The sequence below is a fragment of the Saccopteryx leptura genome, chromosome 12 (assembly GCF_036850995.1).
Source record: "Saccopteryx leptura isolate mSacLep1 chromosome 12, mSacLep1_pri_phased_curated, whole genome shotgun sequence".
Lineage (NCBI taxonomy): Eukaryota > Metazoa > Chordata > Mammalia > Chiroptera > Emballonuridae > Saccopteryx > Saccopteryx leptura.
This window is the reverse complement of record NC_089514.1, coordinates 1,337,604-1,349,863: the sequence shown is the minus strand read 5'-3', so window position 1 is coordinate 1,349,863 and position 12,260 is coordinate 1,337,604. Positions and strand designations below refer to the sequence as shown.

At 54.7% G+C, this 12,260-nt stretch overlaps 2 protein-coding genes across 2 annotated transcripts in view; both read right to left on the bottom strand.

Annotated features, from left to right (window-relative positions):
* ABCA13 (ATP binding cassette subfamily A member 13) overlaps positions 1-230 on the bottom strand; it is an 81,479-nt gene extending 81,249 nt beyond the window's left edge. Inside the window, 1 exon segment of the mRNA XM_066354264.1 lies at positions 89-230. Within this exon segment, the coding sequence (XP_066210361.1) occupies positions 89-230 (142 nt within the window).
* Positions 231-2,824: 2,594 nt separating this feature from the next.
* LOC136384176 (basic proline-rich protein-like) lies at positions 2,825-7,914 on the bottom strand. Its single transcript, XM_066354263.1, has 3 exons — positions 7,900-7,914; positions 4,634-6,105; positions 2,825-2,930 (listed from the first exon to the last, which is right to left on the bottom strand). The coding sequence occupies exons 1-3, from the start codon at positions 7,912-7,914 to the stop codon at positions 2,825-2,827; spliced, it is 1,593 nt and encodes a 530-aa protein (XP_066210360.1).
* Between the last annotated feature and the right edge of the window lie 4,346 nt (positions 7,915-12,260).

The window sequence follows — 12,260 nt, the reverse complement described above, 5'->3', positions numbered from 1 at the left end:
TCACTGCCATCATCACCACCATCATCACCACCATCACCATCATCACCACCATCACCATCATCACCACCATCACCATCACCGCCATCACCACCATCATCATCATCACCATCATCATCATCACCATCACCACCATCATCACCATCACCATCACTGTTACCACCATCATTGCCATCATCACCACCATCATCACCATCATCACCATTATCACCATTATCAGTCATCACCATCATCACCACTATCACCATAATCACCATCTTCATCATCACCATCACCATCATCACCATCTTCACCATCACCATCATCATCACCATCATCATCATCACCATCATCACCATCATCACACCATCATCACCATCACCATCATCTTCATCTTCCTCACCACAGCCACCATCAGTATCATGTGCGTTAGCTGAAATTTTACCTCTTCCTCTACTCTTTCTATATTTATAATGACACATACCCATGCCCACAGTGAGGCAGCTTAGTTAGAAAAACAAATCTACCGGCTACATTAAGCAAACACATGAATATTATTCCTAAGAGGATAAAAAATGCCAATGGATGCTTACTGGCACATAGCCCAGAAATAGAGGTATTGTGACATTGCAGGGCAACCCCACCCGTGCACGCCGCTCAGAGCCCCGTTTCTACAGAACAGAAGAATGGACGCTGCCCCCCTTTGCTCCAGAGCTCTGCAGGGAGAGGGGAACTCACAGCTGTCTCTGTGTCTGGGAGGCTCCTGCAGACGAAGCGGCGTCAGGATCGTGAACAGGACACGCGGCCACAAGAACTCCGCGAGGGAAAGGACCTGGGGACGTTGTCAGACAGAGTCAGCGCTCGAGCACGTTGCAAAGCATCACCACATCTCCGTCTCTCGGGAAATGGCACGCTGGCCAGGCTGAGCCTCCTGCAAAGGGGGTCACTGCCACGCCGACCACGGGTCTCTGAGAACAGTTACTGGGGACAGGGCCCACGGGGAAGCCCGCTGGTCCCGTCACGTCCCTGACTGGGTCACTCCTGGTCCGCTCCCAGCAGACCAGGCTTCTGCTCCTGCCCTTTTCTTCCACAAAGTCCTTTATTGCAGATTTTGTGACCGTGATGAAATTAAGTAAATCAATAAATGACGTCGTTCCAGCAAATCCACTATTTTTATTTTTCTAATCCCTGTAACACTCCTGACTTCTCCATCCAAATAGATATTTTGCCAGAGTCGGTGGTGGAAAATCTTCATTTTACGAATACTTTTTAGCTGCCAGATGAGGTTCGTACCAGTTGTCTTATCAAGCACGTTACATTTTTACCACAGGAATATATCATCACTCACACTGTGCACCAGTGAATATTTTTTTACATAATTATTGCTTTTATTGAATTTTCTTGAGATCAAAACAAACTTCTAAAACTCAGATTATTGGAGTCAAATCTTTTGAACACAAACTACAAAAGTGTTACTCATAAAAATTAAAATGATTGGGCCTGACCAGGTGGTGGTACAGTGGATAGAGCGTCAGACTGGGATGCGGAGGACCCAGGTTCGAGACCCCGGGGTCTTCAGCTTAAGCGTGAGCTCATCTGGGTTGAGCAAAGCTCACCAGCTTGGACCCAAGGTCGCTGGCTCAAGCAAGGGGTTACTCAGTCTGCTGTAGCCCCACGGTCAAGGCACATATGAGAAAGCAATCAATGAATAACTAAGGTGTCACAACGAAAAACTGATGATTGATGCTTCTCATCTCTCTCCATTCCTGTCTGCCCCTATCTATCCCTCTCTCTGACTCTCTCTCTGTCTCTGTAAAAAAAAAAAAAATTAAAATTAAAACGATTGGCAAAACTCTGAATTTTCAGCGTCAAAAGAATGGAAATTGTCGTTGACAAGTGGAAGGTAATGACCTGGGGAAGAAACGCCATCTGTCAGGAACACGCCCTGTGAAAAACCAATTAATAGGCAATCCTCGGTTATCATGAAACAATTTTTACTTTCATCCTTCGTTACATGTTTTCATGGTAGATGATGTTCTTCTTTCAACTCCTGCCCATAAAGGCGGATATCCGGTAATCCACAAACAGAGACCCAAAGCTCCACAGGCCAGGAAGGGAAGGCTGGTCGGTCCGACCCTGACGAGGGCGCCTTGCGCTTTCAGACTCCAAGGTCCCATGTTGTGAACTTCAGTGAACTTCTAGTTGCCCTGGCTCCTCCGCTCCTGACCTGCCACGCCACACCTGTCCCACTGTTCCCCTGACAGGTCCAGCAAACACATCTAATGCGACAGGTGAGTGTACCAGAAATACAAAGACAAAACACGGGTGAAAAAAAAAAAAAGAGTATTTGATCCCTGTTGTCATTAAAGCAGAAAAGAAATCACCCGCTTTGAATTGTTCACAAGGAAGTATTTCTTGTGAAGTGTTAGATTCAGGGAGTACTGGGGCTGCCAAAGAGTGTAACTATTGAAGGAACAGTAAGTGCTGATATGGCTCCTGTGAGGCTGGGAACAAAGAAGGTCAGAGACCCTTATCAGAAGTTTAGGTTTGAAATTCGCCACTAAGCTAAAACCGGCCCCTGTTGCTATGCTGCGTGTGACCTCCCTAGCCAATAGCTAAACTGCCACATCTGCTTCTGTCTATGCTTGCTCACTTAGGATATATAAGGGCCTGGCTGTAAGCTCCAGGCGCAGCTCCCATTTGCAGTTCCTTGTGGGCACGGTGTCTCCGGACATCTCGGGAGTTCGCCCCTGCTCAGGTTAAACTGGCCAATAAAGTAACATCTTAACTCCTGAAAGTGTCCAACATTTGTTCTCGTACCCGGTGGATGCTACATGAAGAAAGTCGGTCAGTAAGAACGGTTGTCTGAGAAAGTGCTGAAATCGAACACCTCTGGGAACAGGGGAGACACCCCCAGCATGGGGGAGGTCACCCTCTGGGTCAGAGGATCGTAACTGAACCGGAACGAAAGACCAGGACCACTCAGACCACTGTGCATCTTAGTCCTTCTGTCCGTCCTCTGTAACACATGACTCCTCTCTTGGGGTCTGGGGGTAGGAGGGTGGCCGGGTAGGATTCCAGAGTTTTGCATGAATATAAATATGCTAAATAGAAAAAATATATATACCCCAAATTAAATGATGCCTGGATATCACAAAAAAAATACAGACATACACTTTTTAAAAAAAAAATTAGTGAAATATAACTAGTTTTAAGACAAACAGGTAGACAGAAAACGGAAAATAGACCCAACTCTGATAATAAATGTGTGTGGTTAGAGAACTTAAAAGGTGCAGAAGGAATCCAGTCATTCTCCCAAAGATTAGCTAACCGGACAGGTTTCTTCACTTAGTTTTTTAAAAAACACACAAAGAAGCGTCACTAATGTATTTGGAATCGATTTTTCATAGCAGCCCTGTCAGCTCTGCTTCCTTTGTTTTCAGAGACTACATCATAATCTACCACAAGATTTACTTTATTGAAACCAATCACCTCACGGTGGAAATGGGTAAGGTTTTCTGTGGGGGGCCAGCATGACCAGGAGCTGTCTGTTTGGCTGACTGTGTGCGTGTGTCTGAGAGGAGGTAGGATTGCTCAGTGACATTTCTGAGCCAAACTGAACGTGATTTTTTTCATTTAGATTCGTAATGCAGATAGATATAACAAAAACGCCCTTACTCAAAGGTAAACCAGCCATTGCTCACTCCGGTCACATTCTCAACAGCGCCGGACATTAATAAAATTTTAACTCTCTGTCAAAGTTTGTCAAACTCAGATGCAAAGAAAAAAAGTAATAACATTTCTTTATGAAGATTAAGCATTTTTCAGAAGTCAAGTCAGTAATAATTTGCATCTTTTAAATCTCTAAGTCTCCCCTGGGCCTGTTTTTTCCTACGGATTATTTTTACTGTTTTGTAAATCATTGTTTCTTATTTCTGTTTCTTTTTCTTTTTTAAAGAAACTTAGCTTGCTGCGGATTGCAAATATTTTCTACAGTTTTTTATTTGCCTTCTTATCGTCTAAATCGTTTTTACACACTCAAGTTTTCAATCGTTTTATTTACCGCGTGTGGGAGGGGTTTTTTCTTACACCTAACGACCTTTAAACGACCTTGTCAAGGCCAAAAGAACATGGCCCCTGGCAACTATGAAATCACAAATATTTATCAGTTCAGTCATAAAATCTATGGCGAAAGCTCCAGCTTCAAATAGAAAAACATAGCTCAGAAATGATCACTCTATTTTACGGCCGAGTAGAATTCCATTGTGTCAACGTACCACAGCTTCTTCTATCCACTCGTCTGCCCATGGGGTTTGGGGGTTCTTATCTCCACAGACGCGAGTGCTGGGGAGGGTCCTGGGGTTGGGGGGCAGGGCCCCTCGTGACAGCTTCGGAGCCACGGTGCGTTTGTCTGATCCGCTCCGGAAACTTCCTTTTTGACAATATTTTCTTAAAGGCAGGTTTTCCCTCCATCTCCCCTCCCCTTCTGTCTGGGAAAGGAAGTCTGTGAGGAGGTGTCAACATGCCACCTCTCTGGGGGTTCTGTATGTGCGTGTGATCGTACGCAGGTATGACGAGGTCTCCCCAAAGGCCCTGTGATCTCAGCTGTGTTGCAGAAACTGAGGAAGGGGCGCCCACGGAGTCAGGCGAGGGGTACTGTGGGTCGTGACCCCCGCGGGTGGAGAACGGGGCACGTCCGCCGCCTCCTGTCCTGGGACTCTCGGCTGGAGGAGGAGGCCTTCGTGGCTGTCGGGAAGGGGGCTGCGTTCTGTGCGCACTAGTGGGTCCACCAGACGACAGAGTCCTGAGCACAGAGCCCACAGGGGCTGCCTCTGGACAGCGCCAACCCCGGGTGTTGTGGGGGCCCCTGGCCAGTGCTGAGACGCGGCTCCCGGTGGGCGGGGGGAGATGCGGGAGGCGTAGGGGAGCCGCTCCCGGTGGGGCGGAGGGGGGGAGGTGCGGGAGGAGAAAGGGAGCCGCTCCCGGTGGGGCGGGGGGGGGGGGAGGTGCGGGAGGCGTGGGGGGGCCGCTCCCGGTGGGGCGGGGGGAGGTGCGGGAGGCGTAGGGGGGCCGCTCCCGGTGGGGCGGGGCGGGGGGAGGTGCGGGAGGCGTGGGGAGGCCGCTCCCGGTGGGGCGGGGCGGGGGGAGGTGCGGGAGGCGTGGGGAGGCCGCTCCCGGTGGGGCGGGGCGGGGGGAGGTGCGGGAGGCGGGGGGAGGCCGCTCCCGGGGGGGCGGGGCGGGGGGAGGTGCGGGAGGCGGGGGGAGGCCGCTCCCGGTGGGGCGGGGCGGGGGGGGGTGCGGGAGGCGTGGGGAGGGCCGCTCCCGGTGGGGCGGGGCGGGGGGAGGTGCGGGAGGCGTGGGGAGGCCGCTCCCGGTGGGGCGGGGCGGGGGGAGGTGCGGGAGGCGTGGGGAGGCCGCTCCCGGTGGGGCGGGGCGGGGGGAGGTGCGGGAGGCGTGGGGAGGCCGCTCCCGGTGGGGCGGGGCGGGGGGAGGTGCGGGAGGCGTGGGGAGGCCGCTCCCGGTGGGGCGGGGGGGGGGGGAGGTGCGGGAGGCGTAGGGGGGCCGCTCCCGGTGGGGCGGGGGGGGGGAGGTGCGGGAGGCGTAGGGGGGCCGCTCCCGGTGGGGGGGGAGGTGCGGGAGGCGTAGGGGGGCCGCTCCCGGTGGGGCGGGGGGGGGGGAGGTGCGGGAGGCGTAGGGGGGCCTCTCCCGGTGGGGCGGGGGGGGGGGAGGTGCGGGAGGCGTGGGGGGGGCCGCTCCCGGTGGGGCGGGGGGGGGTGCGGGAGGCGTAGGGGGGCCGCTCCCGGTGGGGCGGGGCGGGGGGAGGTGCGGGAGGCGTAGGGGGGCCGCTCCCGGTGGGGCGGGGCGGGGGGAGGTGCGGGAGGCGTAGGGGGGCCGCTCCCGGTGGGGGGGGAGGTGCGGGAGGCTAGGGGAGCCGCTCCCGGTGGGGCGGGGGAGGTGCGGGAGGCTTGGGGGGGCCGCTCCCGGTGGGGCGAGGGAGGTGCGGGAGGCGTGGGAGGGCCGCTCCCGGTGGGGGGGGTGCGGGAGGCGTGGGGGGGCCGCTCCCGGTGGGGGGGGTGCGGGAGGCGTGGGGGGGCCGCTCCCGGTGGGGCGGGGGGTGTAGGGGAGCCGCTCCCGGTGGGGGGGGGGAGGTGCGGGAGGCGTAGGGGAGCACAGAATTTAACCAGAAAGCATTCCCGCGTGACAAGGGCAGGATTAAAAATGTGAAGCCGGATTCAGGGTCAGAAATGGCGCAGGAGAAGAAAAGCATGGTGCGAGCATGTGATGAGAAGCATAAGGCCGCTTCGAGCCCCTGCAGAGAAGCAGTCCCACGACCAGGGAGGTGACCCAGTGACTCCCCGGGGACAGGGACACAGCAGCACAGGGCGTGGCGATGCCTTCGTTCCTTTCGAACGAACGCGCTCGTTTCGTGTTAGAAACCATGGAAAACTTTTTCCTTTTTTTCTCTCTTGAGCTTTCCCGAGGTTTTCCGTGATTGGCTTGTAAGTAAAAAGCAAGATTTTCGGTGCAACTGCAGCTCTGTTTTTATTTCAATATCTGCAGAGAAACTTCTCAATTATAAGATAATGGAGTGACAGATATGTAATTTTTTTACATTTATGTTCTATGGAGTGTATCGCGGTGACACTGGTTAATAAAATTATCGAGGTTTCCGGTGTACCATTCTGTGATACATCTTCCTCTCTGCACTGTGTTGTGGGTTCACCAGCCCAGGTCAAGCCTCCCTCCAGCACCATGTGGCCCCTCTTCCCGCTGGCCACCCCCACACTGCTGTCTGTGTCCACCAGTCTTTCTTTTCTCTCCTTTTCCTTCGCTGAACCCCTTCACCCTTCTCACCCAGCCCCCCACCCCCTCTCCTCTGACAGCTGTCAGTCTGTCCTCCGTATCCATGACTCCGTCTTCCGATTTGAAAGGCTACGCGCACCCGGATGTTCAACGCAGCGTTATTTACAACAGCCAAGATTCGGGGCAGCGCGTGTTCGCCCAGCCCCACAACTCCTGTTCGTCCACAACTCCCTCCTCTCCACAACCAGGGAGGAGCCAGCTTTGCACCCTGGAGACCAGGGACGTACTTACTCTGCCCTCTACCCTCGAACTAGCTTGTGACAGGGGCCCAGGCTGAATCCCAGGCCCGCAGGTCAGCTCAGGAAGTGTCCTTCTGCTTGAACAAAGCGCCCACACAGACTGCGTCTAAACCCATGTTTTCAATCCTCCCAGTTGCTCAGGTGGCAAGTGGTTGTGGCTGCAACTGAAAACCACAAAGAATAAAACGTTTGGCACAAAAGAATAAAACTGTCAGTGAATTAAGAAGGGGAACAGGCTCTTTGCAGGGGGTGGGGGGTGAGGGGGGAGCTGGCCCACAGACCTCAATAGTGGAGAGAGAAGGAAAACGCCCCGGTGAGTTTAGAGTATCAAGAAAGCTGAAGGAAAGTGTATAATTAGCCCCCCCCCCTGCCCCCGTGCTTAGAAACAATGGGCTTTGCAGTCCCTGTGACATGCTATTGTGTCCTCTGGGCACTGCCTGTGACATGCTGTTGTGTCCTCTGGGCACTGCCTGTGACATGCTATTGTGTCCTCTGGGCACTGCCTGTGACATGCTGTTGTGTCCTCTGGGCACTGCCTGTGACATGCTATTGTGTCCTCTGGGGCACTGCCTGTGACATGCTGTTGTGTCCTCTGGGCACTGCCTGTGACATGCTATTGTGTCCTCTGGGGCACTGCCTGTGACATACTGTTGTGTCCTCTGGGGCACTGCCTGTGACATGCTATTGTGTCCTCCGGGCACTGTGGACACCAGGCTCTCGGAAGAGGAGGCTTTCCCAGAGTGTTATGAGGTCTGAGTTCTGAAACAGGGTTCAAACAAACACGTGTCCGGCCCGAACGGCAACCACGGGCCCAGCGCACCGAGCCATCGGCCATTCCGAGCTGGGATTTCCCAAGGTCCTTCCATCAGAGCCCACATCTCCCTCCCCGAGCAGGAGACAGCTCGCCACCCGTGTGATCCCACAACCAAACGCTGAGGTGGCCTGTGCCTCTGGTCTCCCGGGTTACTGTTGTAGGGGGTGTTTTCTCGTTTGTTTTTTTTGTTTTGGGGGGATTTTTTTGTTTGTTTGTTTACAGGGACAGAGAGAGTCAGAGAGAGGGATAGACAGGGACAGACAGACAGGAACGGAGAGAGATGAGAAACATCAATCATTACTTTTCCATTGCGACACCTTAGTTGTTCATTGATTGCTTTCTCATATGTGCCTTGACCGTGGGTCTTCAGCAGACCAAGTGACCCCTTGCTCCAGCCAGCGACCTTGGGTCCAAGCTGGTGAGCTTTTGCTCAAACCAGATGAGCCCACGCTCAAGCTGGCGACCTCGGGGTCTCAAACCTGGGTCTTCCACATCCCAGTCCGACGCTCTATCCACTGCGCCACCTCCTGGTCAGGCTCATTTGTTTTGAAATCTTCCTTGTACTGGAAAAACCCAGGCCTGTGTGGGCTAAAGTAAATAACTGAACCCAGGGGACTGCAGGATGGCCCGGCCTGCTCAGATACTGTTCTGCAGACGCTACCGTGGGCGCCGTCCACGAGCCTGGACGTGCCCCGCACAGGCGTCCTTACCTCTGGCCAGAAACCCAGCTCCAGGGAATTCATTCCAGAGAAACCACAATCTTCTCACAGGATGGGGTTAATCACCACGGCAAGAACTAGGAGGACCCTCAATGCCAACCTAAGAAAATGGCTGCGTAGAGCATTGGTCACCCAGCACACAGGGTGACCACGTGGCAACTTCTAAATGTTGGGTTTCCATGTCAAGTGGAGCAGGGGGGAATGGCAAAAAAAACAACTATGATTTTAATGACATAAAAATACTGCACGTGATGTGCCTAATGATAAGAACAGGGTGCGTCAGGATGGCAGAGGTTTTGCTGATCTTGAACGCTCTCCTCGCCGTGAGGGTGCTCTCTGCGCAATGAGTAGGACTCGAGACACAATAAAAGAAGTGGTATTGCCCTGGCCGGTTGGCTCAGCGGTAGAGCGTCGGCCTAGCGTGCGGAGGACCCGGGTTCGATTCCGGCCAGGGCACATAGGAGAAGCGCCCATTTGCTTCTCCACCCCTCCGCCGCGCTTTCCTCTCTGTCTCTCTCTTCCCCTCCCGCAGCCAAGGCTCCATTGGAGCAAAGATGGCCCGGGCGCTGGGGATGGCTCTGTGGCCTCTGCCTCAGGCGCTAGAGTGGCTCTGGTCGCAACATGGCGACGCCCAGGATGGGCAGAGCATCGCCCCCTGGTAGGCAGAGCATCGCCCCTGATGGGCGTGCCGGGTGGATCCCAGTCGGGCGCATGCGGGAGTCTGTCTGACTGTCTCTCCCTGTTTCCAGCTTCAGAAAAAAAAAAAAGAAGTGGTATTAAAATACTTAGAAAAATATTCCTCTATGTACACTCCTTTTTTTTCCCAAGAAGTGGAATTTCAACAACCTATACAGCTAATAAGCAGACAGTGTGCTGAGTCCTGCCTGTCCCTTCTAGACTAATTCTGTTTTGCTCTATTTCAAATGTCCGTGATACAATGTTTTCTAAAAGAACTATGTGAATAAAATATAGTAAAATGAAGAGGTTTACAAGTTTTTTTCAATGCGAGCAGAACCTAGAGTCATCCCTGCACGGGGGCCGTCCCCCACCCACGCCGGAGGCCACCACGTCCACCGTCTACATACTTTGACCAAATAAAACAACAGGTCCCACATATGTGCCGGGCTCTCTGGCCAGAACCGGACACGCACGCAGTAACTCATCTAATCCTCGCAAACGATCTCATACTTTCAGGGAGGAGACCCACGTAAAAGGGAGGAAGAAGGGCTGATTGCCAATCATAACCATGGTCACAGGGAGCACAGCCGTGACCACTGTGGTAACTACGTATGTCTCCAGGTGGGGACGAGACTCACCAGGGTGATCACCACGTCAGCTGTTTAAATATCTAATCACTGCATTGTACACGGATATCAGACCGTACGTCAACTTTAATTTAAAAAAAAAAAAATTTTTTTTAAGGTAATAAACTGGCCTACAAAAGAGATGCCATAAAGCTTGTATTCCTTCCTTCACACGTGCGCTCAGTCAACACACACCCACTGAACACCTGCCAACATCAGATTTAGCCTGAGTTCCCAGTGGACTGTGGGTGACTGGGACAGGTCAGCTGATGGGGACCCACCCAGCACCCCGTGAGCTTGTGATTTAGCAGCGGGCGGCTGACAGCAGTGAAGGCTGCAGCTTCGAGCCACCCACGGGTCCAAATTCACCTCGGACCCCGGAGCTACAATACCACAGTGCTAATGTTAAGTGGACAGCCACACACCAGAGGTGGGTCTCTCAGAGACGGTGGGAAGGCTTCGTGCACGGCAAATAGACTCGCCCACTCTGAAAGGGCCAGATGTGCGCAGATGTGGGCAGCAAACACACTCCCCGTCGGCCGCCTGTCCGCGGAGAGCTGAGCCGTTATCCAGACGGGAAGACCCGGCCCTAACTGGCCCTCGTAACCCTGGGCAGCTCCCAGCCCAGGGCTTGGCATCTTCACCTGCGTCGCAAGGTTCTGAGAGAGGTACGTGCAACTAAGAGATCCATCTGTCCTTGTAAAAATAGTTCCTGGTGCTCAACAGACTCAATGTGACAGCGTGACTTCCTCTGTCCCCACCCAGGATCCCAGGTGACATGCCAGCACCTGGCCCTCCGTCTCGGGGCTGTGAGCAGTCACAAGGGTGTGAGACATGGACTGAATCCTCTATAGCACTTCACTAGGCCTATTGCTCTGGTCCGGTGGCGTCCTGACAGTGGGAGGGGACCGGGCTGCAGGCGGGGACGAGGTGAGCCAGCGGGAGGGGGCAACACCACCCCCCGAGTTCTGTCCGAGCCCCCCGCTCCTCATGGGAGCCCAGCCGGCTTCCCCTGCACCCGAGTACCTCCCCCGGGACTCCTCCCCCCGTTACAAAGTGCCGACAATTGTTACAGAACTGGAACTGTGGGGACAGCAGGGGGGGGCACAGTGGGAGAGCTGACCCCGGTTTTTGAAATCCAGCGTGATCTGTTCCTTCAGAACAAACCCAATGTTGTCCCTAAGTCTCTGACTTGCTCAAGCAAGGAGAGGGGGCCGTGTCAATGTCATCTCATCCTGCTCAGAGGGGTCACAATCACTGGGAATGGAGGGACACAGGGGGACCAGCCCAGGACACCAGGCAGGGTGGCCATGCAGGGTGGGGGGCTGGCGGGGCCACCTTGAGGAATCCAGGTCACACGTGTTTGAGGTTGTTTTCAAAGTCACCTCCAGAGTCATCCTAGTAACCGAACCAAGTACTACTGGGGTCAGCTGTCACAGCACAGGTGTCATGGTTATAATCTCGTCAGCATGAGCGACTGTCGTTCGGAGGGCGTTGGGCACTATCCGGCCCCCACGAGGTCATCGCTCAACCTCACACACCCTGTGATGCGGGGAGGGGTCCCCACACCTGCGGATAAGTGTCCCCAGCACCTGCGGATTAGAGTCCCCCACACCTGTGTGACATGCCCTCCCGCCCGTGGCCGGCAGAGGGCAGTGCAGGCCCACCTGGGAGCCTCCGCGTTGGAGGAAAGCGTGTGACCCTTGCAAGTGTGGGTCTGAACCTAGCCAGCAATCCAACTGCAGCCCATTGAAAACAGCCACGTCTGAGTGGACCTGGGGGCCCACGCTCAGGGCCAGCTGCAGTCCGCGTGCTGGCGGGCACCCTGACTTCTCCGTCTCCCGCACCTGCCTCTGGGCTTTCCCGTGGGCTGTGCCAAGCCCTGTGCCGAATTCTGAAGCTACCCCCCCAGGAGATGAACGTGCTGCCCCCGCCCCCCGTCAGACATCTCACTCAGGGGTGTGAAGTCTGACAACTGCTAGAATGTAAAAGCCTGAAATATTTTCCTTGGAATATCTCAACTTCCAGAGGACCGTTCCTACAGAAAACCCAAATCGACTGACCCTGCTGACAACACCCGCTGTGGGCAAATGAGACTCTCAGTGGGGTGCGTGCGGGGCTGTGTGTGTGTGTGCGTGTGTGACGCGTGTGTGAGTGTGGGGCTGTGTGTGTGCGCGTGTGTGACGCGTGTGTGAGTGTGGGGCTGTGTGTGTGCGCGTGTGACGCGTGTGTGCAGGAGGTGCATGCATGCGGGGTTGTGTGTGCGCGTGACGCGTGTGTGCAAGATGGTACATGCATGTGGTGCATGCGTGCGGGGCTGTGTGTGTGTGCGCGTGTGACGCGT

What these genes read in the sequence shown, in the direction of transcription:
- LOC136384176 (XM_066354263.1), bottom strand. An exon ending in CGCGGGGGTCACGACCCACA is followed by an intron (nt 2,931 to 4,633) that starts GTACCCCTCGCC and finishes GTTCCGGTTCAG; the next exon opens with TTACGATCCTCTGACCCAGA.